This window comes from Desmodus rotundus, chromosome 9 (assembly GCF_022682495.2).
Source record: "Desmodus rotundus isolate HL8 chromosome 9, HLdesRot8A.1, whole genome shotgun sequence".
NCBI lineage: Eukaryota > Metazoa > Chordata > Mammalia > Chiroptera > Phyllostomidae > Desmodus > Desmodus rotundus.
This window is the reverse complement of record NC_071395.1, coordinates 107,928,243-107,943,888: the sequence shown is the minus strand read 5'-3', so window position 1 is coordinate 107,943,888 and position 15,646 is coordinate 107,928,243. Positions and strand designations below refer to the sequence as shown.

Here is a 15,646-nt window from a genome sequence, read left to right as displayed (position 1 = left end):
TCCTCTGCCCTTCCTGGATCTGGGACCAACACTGGGAGGAGCCGGGCAGCGGGCACTGAATGTTAGCCCCGATGGCTGGTCAGCCGATCCTGGGCCTGGAGGAGGCCATCATCACGCCTGGGGTAGCTGGTGGTCAGATGTGGTCAGGGTCCCACACTGAAGTCTGGGGAACAAGGGGACAGTTGATGTTGGTTGGTGTAGAGGGAAATGGGGCCACCAAGACTGGGTCCCAGGGACATCTTGCTAAAATTTGGAGACTGTTTCCAAATTGAGAAAGGACTGTGGGGTTGAGGGGATTTCCAGAGCGGCTGCTGAGGCCTCACAGTGAGGCCTGCGGGCTGCTTCTGTTCAGGCCAGGCTCTGGGATCCTGTGGGTGCTGGGCCACCGGGAGGCATGCAGGACAGCGGGGCAGGGGTCCCTGTCTAGCGCTCCGTGTCTGTCCGGGGACTTCAGCCCAGGAGGCGCTCCCAGCTGTCACCCTTCTTCCTCTGCACCTGTGGAGGGCTCCTCACCTTGACTGAATTTGTAAATTGCTATTCCCTCTGTAAAGATAGTTGAATCCCATTACAAATATTTGGCTAATGGGGGGAAATTTCAGTCTAATGACTGTTAGCATTTTTTTTTTCTGTCCTGCTTTCCTATGTGCGGGGAGTTTTACAGATACAAGGACATGGCGGGCCGACAATTATGCCGTAATTTTTCACTCACTGTTGTCACTGATTGAGGAAATGGCAGGCGCTGTACTGGGCACTGGGAGGCCACAAAGAATAAGGCATGGCCCCCGCCCTCGGGTAGCTCACCGTCCAGGAGGAGATACTGGCAAGCAAACCAATAGTTATGATCTGGGGTGGGTTTCGCGTCTACAAAGTATTGCATGTGTGTGAAGTGGGTATTTGGGAGGAGCACACCCCCCAGGACCTCACTAGCCAAAGGGATTGCCTCCTGGCCAGGACGGTGACGTCAGAGGTGAGTCCAGCCCCCTCTGTGAACCCCGCTGGACCTGGTGCTTTTTCAACAGCAGGCATTTTTTTCTCATCCACAGTAATCAATGTTTTCAAGTCTTCCACTAGCTCTCCCACTAGTTTTCGCCATGTCATATTTTACTAGGAAAGCCCTCGGGGTTTTGTTTTAGATTTAGGAAATCTCCCCTTTTATATTTATAGATTTCTTTGTGACCAGATTAACCATTTTTCTAAGCTTTTCATACACATGAAAAAAAGTTTTTATTTTCTAGTTAAGTTTCTATATGGATCAAATGTAGTTTATTGATTATATTATTCAAACTTGCATTTCCTTTGTGTACTTATTTTTCTCGTCCTTGTTCTGTTCTGATAGATGTTCATTCAATCTCCCACTCAAATTTTCTCTGTAATGTTTTTCTTGTGCTTTTAATAGCTTTTGTTTCTTATATTTAACCACGACGTTGTTGGGACCATACAGATTTTGACTGTTCTGTCATCCCAAATTGTGCCTTGTGTTGCTAACTTGAAATTCAATCTTTCTGTTATTAATGTGGTGGCCACTCTGACTTTTTCTTTTCTTTCTTTCTCTTTTTTGTCTTTTTCATTTCTGGTATCTCTCAATATCCTTTTATTTTTGACCATTATCACTTCTTTTAAAGTGTATTTTTTATATACAGGGTCTATTTCAATCTGTTCACATTTAATTTAGCACCTGATAGGCTGTACGTGATTTGTAGTTCTCGTTTTTCCTTCAGTGGGGTTGCCATTGCTTCTCTGTTTCTGCCCCTGTTAGTCTGTTGTCCTGCTACACTTTCCATTTCCTTCGGGGCTTCTGCTTTTCCCTGGGGATCCTAAGTGAGCAGATTCTGTAGGACGGGCAGAGAGAGGGATTCTTTTCTCAGCACTCCCGTCTGAAAGTCACAAAACCTGTCAGCCTATAGACTCGGGTCTTCTTTCAGTTTAGAGAAATCTCTTTGGTGCATGATTATTGTTTTTATTTGTTTGTTTGTTTGTTTTTAGAGTGAAGGTAAAGGAAGGAGAGGGAGAGAAATACCGATGTGGACTGGCTGCTTCTTGCACGCCCCCAGTGGGGGACCTGGCTTGTGAGCCAGGCATGTGCCCTGACTGGGAATCGAACCAGTGACCTTTCGGTTAGCAGGCAGATGTTCAATCCACTGAGCCACACCAGCCAGGGCTGATTATTTTTTCTTTCCTTTTTTTTTTTTATTTGCATGTTCATTCTCCTGACTAGATCCTCCCAGTTTCTTATCTTTTCCCTCTTTATTTTTTTCTCTATGTACTTTTGCCCCGAGGCCTAAGATATTTCCTCTGCTTGATCTTCTAGGGCACAGATTTGAGTCTCAAGAGTACCCAGCTTTTCCTTCAATTCGTAGTATGTGATATGTTTTAAGTTCTAAAATACTGTATTTTGCCATGTATAATGCGCACCCAAATTTTTGGCTCAAACTTTCAGGAAGAAAATTTTTCATTTTAATTTTTTAATTCAATTTTTTATTTACTTATACTTAAAAACAAAATGGATTATTATATTCCAGGGTATTATATTGCATACACTAGAGTTACACTTTTAATGCATAAGCATAAATAGAAGAATTAAAAACACTTATGTAGATATGGAATTAGTACTACCGATGTATAATGTGCACCCTTACTCTTCCCTCAGAAATTTGGGCAAAAAAGTGCTTAGTGTACACGGCAAAATACGGTAGTCCTTTCCCCCCGACTTTGGCACTTCGCTTGAATCTTCTTACAAGTTCTTATTTTTGTTCAAGTTGGAATTGTATTTTCCATCCTCTCTCTGCTAGTAGTCTCAAATTTTGTCAAACTATATACTGAACGCGGTTTTTAAAAATCAAAGCGATATCTTAAAATATGTAGCAAAAATTCTCGCACACTCCCCCTGCTTCCCTGCCCTGTTCTCCATCAGCTGCAGAGTCACTGCTTTGCTGATTCTTTCTCTATTCTTCCAGTTTTTCTTTATACACATACAAACCAGTGTGAATATATATTTGGTTACTCGGTTTTCCGTCTGCCTTGCACAAAGGCAGTAGGCAGTGGGCCTGGTCCTACATTTGTCGGGATGCCCCACAGTTCCCGTAGCGGGTCCGCGGCTGCGGAACGCTTGCTTTGTGGCCAGTCTTTGGCTGTTGTCAACGGTGCTGTAAAATGCATTGTCTTAAGGTAGCTCGCATGTGCATTTCGTATATTTAAGGACTTTCTCTGCAAATGGTCTGCTCATATCCTTTGCCTATTTTTCTATTGAGTTATCAGTCTTTTCCTTACCGATTTTTTTAGGAAGTGTGTCTTGCTAGGGGAACTACCGCTTTGTTTATGACGAGAGTGTAACCCCCCCCGCCGAATTTGTCTTTTGACTTTGCCAACAGTATTTTTTAGCCACACTCGTTTTCTTAAAATAATTTATATAATGGAATGTGTAAACCACTTATTTCATGGCTTTTAGATTTGAGCCATGGTTAAAAAGGCCTTTTTTTTAATATAGAATTTTCCTTGTGTTTCCTTCTTTGAGTATTTTTATGGCTTCACTTTTTAAATCTAACTCTTTGATCCTTTGGTGGGGTGGGGTAGAGCTGAGTGGGCTGAGTGAGATGTAGACCCCCCCTTAATGACTTTTTTCTGGACGGCCACCCAGTTGTCCCGAAGCTCTTATTGACAAGTTCCTGTTTCCACGGTGATCAGTGATGGCATCTCCAGTGTGTCCCGGGCCCCAGCCTTATCGGGGTCTGACAGCAGTGGCCGGTTTGGTGGTTCTGCTTGTCTCCCCCTCCAGCCCCTGGGGTACAGGAGAAGCGGACTTTGCATGTGTCTGCTCATGTGACTGGGGTTGAGTTGTTAGAATTCCCACTTGGCGAGGGGCCCTGGAGCAGAGAAGGGGTGATGGCCCCCACTGATGGGTCTGTCAGGCTCAGGGCCCCTGCAGTCTGAGCAGGGATTCTGCCTGTGTCCGCCCCCTCGGTGTTCCCCAGCCTGAAGGTTAGAGAGTGTTTAGCCCACCTGCTTGGCTCCCCATCTGTTCCTAGGGGAAGGGGGTCTGGTACGAGGGTTACCTTGCCTTTCCCCTAAAGTCCCATGGTAGACTGGTCTGCCCAGGAGTCTTCCAAGTCTCAGACGCTCTGACCTCTGCCAGCCAGGTCTGCCCACCACACTGTCCCAGCCCCTGCTTGACTCGGGCAATAAAACAAAGCAGTTAGGAGGAAAGGAGAAACAGGACATATTTAAGCTGCTATATTCCTGGAACCCCTGGCCCCGTATGTGAAAGGGAGAGAAAGTACTTTGTCTGTGGCAGATGGGGGGTAGGGGCGGACTGGAAGGGCCAGTCTGTCTCCAGAAAGAAATAATGAATGCCTCATAGAGTAGTAACACCGAGGGTGTGGAATAATTGCAAAAAAAAAAAAAAAAGTTTCAGGGTTTTTTCTCTTACTTTTTTATTATGAAAATTTTCAAACATACCAAAGAGCAAGAAGAATATTAAAATGAATATAACTATACCTATTATTTATATTTAACAATTACTATTACCATGTTTGTTCTTTTTCCCTAAGAAATAATAAATTCCAGACTTCGTCATATTTCATTCCTAAAAGCTTCAGCATGCATTTTTTTTTCTTTTTAAGATTTTATTTATTTTCAGAGAGAGGGGGAGAGAGGGTGAAAGAGAGGGAGAGAAACATTGATGTGTGAGAGAAATGTGGGTTGGTTGCCTCACCCCCTACTGGGGACCCGGCCCGCAACCCAGGCATGTGCGCTGACTGGGAATTGAACCGGCGTCACCTGGGTTCACAGCCCGCGCTCAATCCACTCAGCCACACCAGCTAGGGCAGCATGCATTTCTTAAAAATGACATTTTTCTCTACAGCCACAATACCGTTATTACATCTAACAAAGTTAACATTAACTCCTTTCTAAGATTCAGGCCATAGTCAGATTTCCTCGCTTGTCCTAAAACAAGTCCCTCTCTGCTGGTTTGTTTGAGCCAGAGTCCAGGGAAGGATCACACAATACATTTGTTTGCCTCTTAAATCTCCCTTGACAACCCCTCCCTTTCCTTCTGCTCCGACAGCAACCTGTGAAAGAGACCCGGCCAGCCCGCTGCAGAATGGCTATTTTAGATTGGAATGTTTGCTTCCTCGTGGCAATGTGCCCATGTTCCTCTAACCCTTGTTACCTGGGGACAGGTATGTCAGAGAGACTTGGGCAGGTCGTGTCACCAGGGCTCAGGGGCAGATGATCCAAGGGAAGCAGGAGTCAAGGATGACTCTAGGCCTCTGATTGAACCACAGAGCGGATGCCGGGATGGGGAAAAGGGGGGTGGGTGAACAAACTCAGTCTAAGATGGGCAGCTTTCCAGTGACGTCCGGGTGGGCAGTTGGATTTCTGAACCTGGAGGTGAGGTTCTGAGTCGTTGATCTAGTGAGGTCGATTGAGTGTTCCCAGGGCAGAGGAGTGAGAAGCAAAGATGAGACACCAAAGCATCCAGGAGGTGGGCAGAGGAGGAACACGGGCCCGGAGAGCGGAGAAGCAGCAGACAGAGGAAGAGAAAGCTGACCAAGGGGCCATGTCTGCGGCTGTGTAGGAGAGAGAGGATTGTAAGCACGAGGACCAAATTTGTCCTCAAGGAAGTTGTGGCAGACCAGAGCAGCGGGCTGGGGGTTTGAGCGAGTGGGCAGCGAGACGGCGGAGCACACACACTCCTTCAAGAAGTCAGGTTTGGAAAGGAGGAAGGGAAAGCTGGGTGCTGGGGCCACTTTCTCTCTCAAGACGGAGAGACCTTGCATTTGTCGAAATGCCAAAGGGACAAATTGGAGGTGAGGCAGCTTCTGAGCAAGTGAGAGGCAATGAGGTTTCCCAGGGACCCTCCATTAGGGGAGGGAGAGGACACAGCGGGGGGTGTGGGTGCAGATATGTTTGAGGGAGTGGGCAGAAGGTGACCACCACCATCACATCCTCCCACCCCCTGAGGCTGGCTCAGAACCACGGCCTTTGCTGGCAGGCGGCTTCCTTGATGGACCATTTCTGACTCCTCCTGGCCCAGCAGCAAGAGGCTCCGGGTGTCGGCCTGCCTTACTCAGAGCACTGAGCCTTGATGGGCTCCACCCCAGGGTCCACCCACCCTGGAGGAGCAGGCCAAGCAGGCAGCCCCATGAAGTCACCGAAAGGCAGCGGCACAATCAAGGGCGCCAAAGCCCAAAGCCAGGAAAGCAGAAGTGCAGCCAGCCGGCCCCTTCCACTTGTCCTGGTGGGTGTGGGAACTCAGGCGCCTGCTAGCTCGGCTCTTTCACAGAGACCGGCCCTGTGAGGGAGGAGAGAATGACAGCCCATTGCGTGGATAAAGAAACCGAGGCCCAGAGCTTCAAGAGGTCGTCCAGGGAAAGGCTGAGGCAGTGTACGCTGGAAGCCAGGTCTCTGGACTCCTGCTCCACTCTTTTTCCCTTTTAATTGAATAAAGCTTCTGCCCTCACCCAAGAGAAAAGGCTCACCACAGGCCTTTGTGTTGGAATCTCATGCTCCGCCTGGGATAAGATCGCCCTGAGCCACCTGGGCCTTCACACAACGCGCGCTGCCCAGGCCCCAGCCCAGACGGGGACGTCAGGCTCTCAGGCTTGTGTGGCTCTCCTAGTATTCTGAGGCTTGAGGACCCAGGTCCTGCAGGTGACCTCCGGCCTCCCTCTGCACGTAGGTGGACGTGTCGCTAGAGCTGGGGTGGACACCCAGTGAGGCCTGGACTCTGCTCAGGGGAGGGACAGGCACCCGAGCAGTTCTGTGCCCTTGGGAGCTCCCGGAGGCAAAGATCGCAACCCCTTCTCACTCTCCCTCATCCTGGCCCAGCCCGGATGGCGCAGAGCAGGCTCAGAGGCAGCCAAGGAGGTCCTGTCCCCTCCCCAGGTCCCTGAGCTAGACCCAAGGCCGCAGGGGTGGGTTTGCAGGTATTTCTTTTGCCTCTGGTCCCAGAGAGCTGGTAGGATTGTTTGGCTGCATCTGAAAACCCCTGTGAGGGTTTTGAGAGAGGGGTGAGGACGGAGGGCTAGAGAGATGGGTGACGTGCAGCTGGTTTGTTCCGTCCCCTCCCTGACCATGTATCTCTCAAACTCGAGGGTGTAGTTGAGGGAGGAGGACCCCACTGGGGAGCTGCTGTGGTCACTACCTCCTCCTGCTGGGGTAGGGGAAGTGGAGACCCAAGGAACCAACCTCGGTGACCAAGAGCAAGCAGAGCTGTGTGGGTTTTGCCCAGTCCCTGTAGCGTGGGGCCCAGGGCATGCTTGCTGGGAGGCCCTGGGGCACGCAAGCCAGACCTCTTCCTGAGGAGGAAAAGCAGCAGTGGGGTCCTGGCTGCCTTTCGTGTGGTCCCAGGCCCCCCACACTGTCACTCCTGGCCCCTGCTTCCCAATTCCACCTGCAGGGCGGAGCTGAAGGCCTGGGTTCCCACCCCTGCCCTGCCCTCTCCCCTCCCCGAACCTGGTCCCTCCCTGGTGGCTCAGAGTTTCTGGCTGCTCTGGAATTTACAGCTGTTCCCAAGTCCTGGGCTTGGCTCCCTCAATCTTGTTGGCCTGTCCTGTGTGTGTGTGTGTGTGTGTGTGTGTGTGTGTGTGTGTGTGTTCCCTGACCCCCGGGGTGGGGCACTGTGACATGTCCTGTGTGCGAGGGCTTCAGTGGAAGGGATTAGTCTGCCTCTGGGGTTCGGAGTCAGGGCACAGGAGACTGTAGGGGGGATTTTTTTTCCTTTTGTAAAGATTTTATTTATTTATTTTTAGAGAGAGGGGAAGGGAGGGAGAATGAGAGGGCAGGAAGCATCAATGTGTGAGGGAAATATTGATTGATTGCTTCTCACGTGCCCCCGCTGGGCACCTGGCCCCACAACCTAAGCATGTGCCCTGACCAGGAATTGAACCAGACCTGCTCTGGTTGTGGTCCCCAAGTGTCCCACATCCCAAATCCGTGCCCGGTTTACTGGGTGCCCCTGTCCCGAGCCCAAGGTGGGTGCGGGGAAGGAAAGGCCTGGGGGACACGGCAGGGGAGAAGGTGGCGGAAGTGGAAGAGTAAGAGATGAGAAGTCTGGAATTACGGTGGGAGGTGGGGGTCGGAGCCTAAACTGGGAGCTGGGCCGCCCCTGTTGGGGAGCCTCCAGGCTGGCAGGGGGGTGATCAGGGTGCTGCCTGGCACTTAGGGCTAGGGAGGGAGCACCCCTGAGGGGACTAGTGAAGACAAAGTGGTCCCCAAGGGGTCAGAGGAGGGGCTGCAGCTTCTCACGGAGGACATGCCGCGTCCGCTGTGCTGTGTGTGACCAGGGTCTGTGTGCCCACCTGCAGGGGAGGGTCAAGGGAGGAGGGGCGAGGAGGAAGCTTTCAGAGTAGGGTTCGGGTGCTGGTTCCTGTCCCCCTCTCTGGGTCCTTGGAGAGTGGGGGAGGGGCGCAGGCACACTTGTCTGTGTGTGTGGACGCGCAGTGGAGGCCGGAGGAGGCAGACTCGGGCGGTCAGGCGGGTAGATGGTGATGTGGTCAAACTCCTTCCTTTCCTTCACATGGCCGGAGGGGTCCAGAGACCGGTTTCTTCTGATACCACGTCTGCCCACACCCCTTCCTCTTTGAGACGCCCGAACTTCCTCTTTCCCATCACACCCTCCCTGGGCCTTGAGGGAGTTGATGGCCACTGATTGTCCTGTCGCTAGCTCAGGCCCCAGCACCCAACTGTCCCCATGCTTGTCCCTGTCTGTGCAACCTCCCCTCCCCCCACCATGGCTCCAGCGCCATCCTCTGTGGGGCCTGTTCAGTGTCGGTGTTTGGGCCTGGGATTTAGAGCTCATGGGTAATCAGCACTGAGTGGGGCAGCCAGTGGTGTCCCTGGGCATGTAAAAATCCCCCTGACCTGAGCAATACCCCCCATGTCCCCCTGACACCCTGTCACAGGCAGCCTCTGTCTCAGGCAGCAACACTTCCGCAGCCCTGACAGGAAATGGGCTGGAGGCTCAGCCTCCCACCATCTCGAAGCAACTTCTTGTTTCCCTGTTGCCCTGTGCCAGCCAGGGGTTGTGCCCCGTGGCTCCACCCCCAAAGCCTTCCCAGGACAGCATCCCAGCAGCTCAGAGGGAACAGGATGGTGGATATAATTGCCAAGCTGACCAAGAGGCAGAGCCGGGCCCTGCGGGGGCAGGTAGGGACTCTGGCATTCGGGGCTGAACTTGGTCTCTGGTAGGGACAGCAGGGGGGCCTATGGGGTCAAGGGACCAGCAGTGGACCTCCATCCCCTGGCCTGTCAGGAGCTGGGGAGCTGGGGTTCGGAGCAGGGAGTCTCATGGAGTTTGGGAACCCTCCTCCGTTCCTCTTTCCTGCTCTGAGGCCTGGCCTGCCCAAGAGGGGCTGCAGAGGAGGGCTGCAGAGGGAGGCCTAGGGGCAGCGAGCAGCCTAGGGGAAGAGAGGCACCTGCCACCTGCTTGTGGGTGGGAATTGAAGAAAAGAGGAGCGCTGGGGGCTGGGAGGCTGAGTGTGCTGAGAGCGGGCCCCTCAGCTCCGTCCTCTGGCCTGAGGCGGGAGGACACTTCCTCTTTCCCACTAGGTACCCCCATGTCTGTATCATGACTGGGTCTGGACCCAAGAGCCCTTGGTGCCCTAGTCGGTCCCCTCTTGATGGGCTGCATCTGGGTGTTGTCAGGGCTCCCGGAGTTGGGGGTGAGGGGTGGCAGGCCCTGCTCTAACTTGGGCGAGCTCCCCCTTGAAGGCCAGAGGGTGTGAGGGACTGGCCCCACCTGGCTTCCAGGGGCCAGTCTGATCGAGACTGAGGCTCTGACAGGAAAGAAAGGTACCTCTGTCTTAGCAACGAGGGGCTCTATAGAGAGTTCTAGAATTTGAAGGGGCATCAGGGTTGCTGCCGTCCAGTTCCCTCACAGGGGGTGGGATTCTGCTTGCTAACCTCCAGTGAAGGCCCCTCATTACCTCCTGGGGCAGCTCCAGCCTAGAGAAAGTGCCTCCTTCAAGGAGGGCCCTGTCCTGCCCCCGCGTAACCTCTAATCTGCACGCTGGTGTCCCACAGTGTGATTCTGCACCTTCCCTTCCTCATGGCAGGCCTGCCAGGCGGGAGGCCTGAACTCCTGCTTCCCAAATCTCTGCACCAGCTGGGAGTGTTCCTAGTGTGAGATTCCCATCAGCCTGACCAGCCTGGGGCTCCTTGTGGACTCAGGGCCAAGGCCAGCAGCCTGGCCAGGAGCAAATCCCTCCTTCAAAGAGCCTGGCTCCTTCCTGGGCTAGTCCACTGCCCATGCGTCCTTCCAGCTCCTCTCTCAGGGATGGGCAAGACCACTGCCTCAGGGGGTCCAGCTAGGTGCAGTGGAGGCACATCCGGTCACTCACCTTCCTCTACTGCCTCCGTCCTGTCATCCCAAGAAATCTCCCGTCCCTGCACTCGAACCCTCACTCCCAGGAAGCCCTTGCTCAGAGTTAACCCCAGTCTCTCCTGTCATGTCAGGTGTGTTTGTGGGTCGCTGAAGTCGGGCGCCGAGACGACTTGTGTACTCAGGCAGCAAGTGCTTTCGGGGGAGCTGCATCGGACCACCTGCTGGGGGTGACTGGGGTCAGCTAGATCATTCTGAGTCTTGCTCTCAAGGAACTCCCGCCTTTTAGGGGCAGAGAAGGTAGGCAGATGGGTGGACAGTGAACTGACCCCCAAGGCAGAATGCCATCAGGCCCCAGCAGACCAGAGTCACAGCAGGTTGTGTTAAGGTTGTCGGTGACATGGGCTGTGAAAGAATTCACAAGGAGCTCTGGCTGGCATGGCTCAGTGGATCGAGTGCTGGCCTATGAATCAAAGGGTCACTGGTTTGATTCCCAGTCAGGGCACATGCCTGCGTTGTGAGCCAGGTCCCCAGTGTGGGGCATGCCAGAAGCAACCACACATTGATGTTTCTCTTCCTCTCTCCCATCCTTCCCCTCTGTCTAAAAATAATTAAATTGGCCCTGGCTGGTGTGGCACAGTGGATTGAGCCCTGGCCTGAGAACTGAAAATAAATAAATACAAATGTTAAAAAAAGAATTCACAAGGAGAAGAAAGTGTAGAGAATAAAGTTTCACTCCAAGAAAGCAGAGGGGCATGGTGTGCAGAGATACACCAGCCTTGAGGGGTGGGGGCTGAGAGTTTTTACTGGATTATAATTGGATTTAAAAAGGGCGGGGGCTGCTGTTGTGGGGACCCTAGGCTGTTGGGGTGTGGGAACACAAGGCTGCAGTCCTAGTGTTATCTTCTGTCTGTGGCTGCCAGTTCTGGTCTTGCTGCCAGTAATTTCCAGTCCTGGGGACATAAGCTCAGAAGAGTCAAACGGCAGTCGTGTTTAACAAGGTCATAGGCCTGCTGGCAAATGGTGCCACAGTTGCAAGTGGGGCTGGCTCTGTCCTTTCGGGTTAGACTTCTCTCTGGAGGGAGAAGGCCTCGCCCGGGTGAGGCCTATGAGCCGAGCTCCAGTGGAGGAGCGGGGTTTGGGTAGGCAGGGAATGACAGCAGGGACTTCCAGGCTGAGGGCAGGGCTGGAGCAAAGGCACAGAGGTAGGAAGGTGCCTTTGTGCGGGGGGCTGGTGTGGTTGGAATACAGGATGCCGCAGGAGTGTGGCATTGGGTGGAGAGAAAGGAGAAGTGGGATTGAGGGTTGTCTCGGCCACATGAGAGCTCGTGTGGTCAGGGAGAGGAGCGAGGAAGTGCTGGACTGGTGTGCCCAGCTCTTCCTGCCCGCCGCATGCCTGGGACCTGCCTTACACCCCTGTGTAAGGCCACCACACCCTCCTGTTCCACAGTGTTTTGGGTGTTTTGTTAGCAGCGATCGTCAGGGACATGCTGTGCATTTCACTTATCACCCTGCTTCCTCCCTGCCCCCCGCCATTCGCACACATGTGCAGGTCGCCAGGCAGGGATTCCTGTCCATTTCTACTTATTTATTTATGTATGTATGTATGTATGTATTTATTTATTTAGCCCCGCCTGGTGTGTCTCAGTGGATTGAGTGCCGGCCTGCAAAACAAAGGGTCCCTGGTTCCATTCTCCATCTAGGGCACATGCCCGGGTTGCTGGCTGGGTCCCTAGTAGGGGGCACGTGAGAGGCAACCACACATTGATGTTCTCTCTCTCTCTCTTCCCCTCTCTAAAAAATATTTGTTTATTTATTTATGTTGAGAGAGAAATGTCATTCCGTTGTTCCCCCTTTCCATGCATTCATTGCTTGTTTCATGTATGTGCCCTGACTGGGGATTGAACCTGTAACCTTGGTGTATCGAGACGACACTCTAACAAACTAATCCAGCCAGCCAGGGCCTCATGTCCATCTCTTCACTGTGGCATTCCCGTGCTGGTGCCTGGCGCAGGGCAGGCGAATCTCTGTTGGACAAATGAGTATTTTCACAGGTGCCCACCTAAGGCTCAGGGAGAGCCCACCTGGAGCAGGACATGCTTCCCCTCTTGAGGCGTTTACAGCTAAGTGAAGGGGTCACAGCAACAGAGAAACTTCTGTGACTTAAAAAAAAAAAGGTTATTGTACAAAACGTTGAGGCTGAAGAGAAGCTTTAAGAAAAAAACTGAACAAAACAAGCGCAATCCCTATCATTACACCGCCCGTAGACGACCTCGGTTCGTTAGCATTTTGGAGGGTTTCTAAAAACACAGCATTGGAATTAGGCTAAGTTTACCATCTTGAAATCTTCTTTTCCCTTGTAGCATTTTATATCTTAAAAAACAGTATTAATCACCTCGTGCTATTCTGCTGCCTGAGGTTTGGTAGTGTAGCTCTCTGTCCCTCTGGTGGACTGAGGGTGCAAGGCTATGGTGGGCACACAGGAGAAATCGTTGGAAAGGTCTCGAACCTGACACTTGAGCTGAGTCTTAAGGAAGGACTAGGAGTCAGCCAGGTGAGAAAGGGGTGACGATGGGCCTGGGCAGGCTGTGATTGAGCTGAGGCCTGTAGGAACTCAGTAGAGAGCCTGGGGGAGGTGCTACTGGAGCTTAAAGTTCAAGTTCAGGGGCAAGGAGTGGCAGGAAATAAAGTGAAAGATAGGCAGGTGATGGGTGGCCTCTGGTGCCCTGTTAAAAAATCTCCTTAGACTTTGCCCTGCAGTCTGCGGGGAGCCTTGAGGGTGTTAAGCAAAACCGGGTTTATAATCTGTGTGACCGATTCCTCCAGCCCGACTCACTGTCCTTTCGGAAGGCGGCAGGGGTTGGTGCGGGGTGGAAGAAGAACGGGTAACCTTTCTTTGCCCCTCTTTCCTCCCTTCTGTCTGGCTCTCCTCTTTCCCTTGTCTGGAGTTGATTCAGAGGCCTGAAAACACCACATCCAGGAAGTTCTAAGCCCCAAATCCAGAAGCAGTACAGATTCCGGTCCCAGAGATTTCCCAGCCAGGAAGAGAGGGGAGGGGCTGCAGAGCTCTGCAGCAGGCACCTGGCCCCTGTGGAAGGGGACAGGGAAAAAAAAGTTAAGGTGATTGCAGCTGCACTGAAAAATGTGTAAAAACCAACGTGAAAAGAGCAGAACATAAAAGTGTATGAAAACATGGAACACTTCAGATAAAGGAGTGTGAAACCCACTAACCTGTGGATAAAAATCAGAAAAGGGTTTAAACTAATATAAATAGTCAAATGATTTGATCAAAGAATGTGAGTAGTCTTTAAATTGCTTTTGTGAATAAATAAAATCAAAATTTTAGGTTGAAAAATAGAAAAGAAAAAGAGATGTCCTTGGACTCAAACCGGTGTAGGAAGCTGTGCTTTAAGGTACACATTTCTCAAATCACAGCGGGCGTTTCTCTGCTCCTGCCCGACACTGCATTCGCCCCTGCGAGTGCGCAGCTGGGAGAACTCCTTCACCGACATTTTACTGATACATAATTCATGTGATCGTCCCACGCATCTGGGGCATTTCACACGTTACAAAGCACTTTCAAGAACAGTTCCTCATTCTTTCTTCACTACGATTTCTGCAACGGCAGGCAGATGGAACTGAGGCAGGAAAATAGTGACTTGCTAAAGGTCGCCCAGGTGGCAAGGGGCCTAGTCCGGACTGTGTGACCCCGGAGCTGACCTGTCTCCTTCCTTCCCGCACAGGTGGATGAAGCCCCAGAGCCCGTGTACGCGAACGTAGAGAGGCAGCCTCTGCCCACTTCACCGGGCGCCCCTGCGGCTCCGCGCCCCGGCCCGGTGTGGGAGACGCACACGGACGCGGGCACCGGGCGGCCCTACTACTACAACCCAGACACGGGCGTGACGACCTGGGAATCGCCTTTCGAGACTGCCGAAGGCGCCGCCAGCCCGGCCACCTCCCCATCCTCGGTGGGCAGCCGCGAGAGCCTCGAGACCGAGTGGGGCCAGTACTGGGATGAGGAGAGCCGCAGGGTGTTCTTCTACAACCCGCTGACGGGCGACACGGTCTGGGAGGACGAGACCGAAGACGAGGACGAGCTGAAGATGCAGCCAGGCCTGAGCCCCGGCAGCCCCAAGGACCAGAGGGTGAGGGGCGGGACCTGATCTGGGTGGGCGGGGCTCGTTCTTAAGGCCTCTGACCCCGCCTCCTTCCCACAGCCCCGAGAACCTGGGGCGAGGGGCTGGGCCACGTCTGGAAGGGCGGGGCCGGGCCAGTGGTGGGTAGGGCTGGCTCTGGGGGCCTCTGACCCGTCTTCTCCTCCCTCCAGCCTCCCACCCCTGAAACGGACTACCCTGAGTTACTGACCAGTTACCCCGAAGAGGACTATTCCCCTTCGGGCTCCTTCAGTGAGCCTGGGCCCGCCTCTCCCTTGGCCACGCCCCCAGGCTGGTCTTGCCATGTGGACTCAGAAGGGCAGACACTCTACACCAACCACTTCACACAAGAGCAGGTAGGGGCAACAGACAAGTGGGTTCAGAGAGCCTCCGAGACACACCTCCCCCCTTTCCTTCCTCACTAGTAGCTCCCCTTAACACCAAATTGCAGCTCCTGAGTCACCTGCACCTGTCCCTCCAGACTCCTTGGGTCTATGCTGGGCTCTGGTTACGGGGAACCTTTCCTTCCCCGCTCACGAGCTCAGCCGTCAGCCCTGACCCTCCTTCTCCCCACAGTGGGTGAGGCTGGAGGACCAACATGGGAAGCCCTACTTCTACAACCCAAACGACGCCTCTGTTCGGTGGGACCTGCCCCAGGTAACCACCTGGGGAAGGGAGAGTCCTAGGGAGAGAGGAGAGGATTCTATATGACAGTGCCTTTCTCCCCAGGTCCCAGTTCCTGCCCCTCGAAGCATCCTCAAATCTAGCCAGGACAGCGAGGCCCCAGCCCAGGCCAGCCCTCCTGAGGAAAAAGTAAGGGAAGGGGCATGGAGGCCTGGTAGGACCCCACAGAAGAAATAGGGGGGTTCTGGAGGTGCTGGGGTCTGGAACTGGGCCAGGCATATCTCCTTCATAAGCCCCAGCACCAGCCTGGGCTGAATGAACCTGGATCTGGGTCATCCCAGGCCCAGAGTTGGGCGAGGCTGGGAGCTGGGAAGAAATCTCTACCGCTGCTGCAGCTGTGGGAGTGGGCACCCCTCCACCACCAGCAGCAAAGAGGGTTCAGTGGACACCCAGGCCCAGCCTGTGGCGCACAGCTGGCTGAGGGGGGGACCAACATCTGTCCACCATGGCTCACTGCCTTAACCACCTCCTCTTCTGCTCCTCTCTC

General features: G+C 53.2%; 1 protein-coding gene across 5 annotated transcripts in view; it reads left to right on the top strand.

Annotated features, from left to right (window-relative positions):
- The window catches only part of ARHGAP27 (Rho GTPase activating protein 27), a 31,679-nt gene that overhangs the window by 7,996 nt on the left and 8,037 nt on the right, over positions 1-15,646 (top strand). For 3 of the 5 annotated variants that reach the window (XM_053930580.2, XM_053930579.2, XM_053930582.2), the window contains 4 exons: positions 14,065-14,466; positions 14,649-14,831; positions 15,052-15,132; positions 15,205-15,288. In XM_053930580.2, the coding sequence (XP_053786555.1) occupies positions 14,065-14,466; positions 14,649-14,831; positions 15,052-15,132; positions 15,205-15,288 (750 nt within the window). Of the gene's footprint in view, positions 1-5,076; positions 5,178-8,997; positions 9,148-14,064; positions 14,467-14,648; positions 14,832-15,051; positions 15,133-15,204; positions 15,289-15,646 lie in introns of those variants that run through there. The other 2 variants (XM_053930583.2, XM_053930581.2) reach the window with 2 other exon arrangements.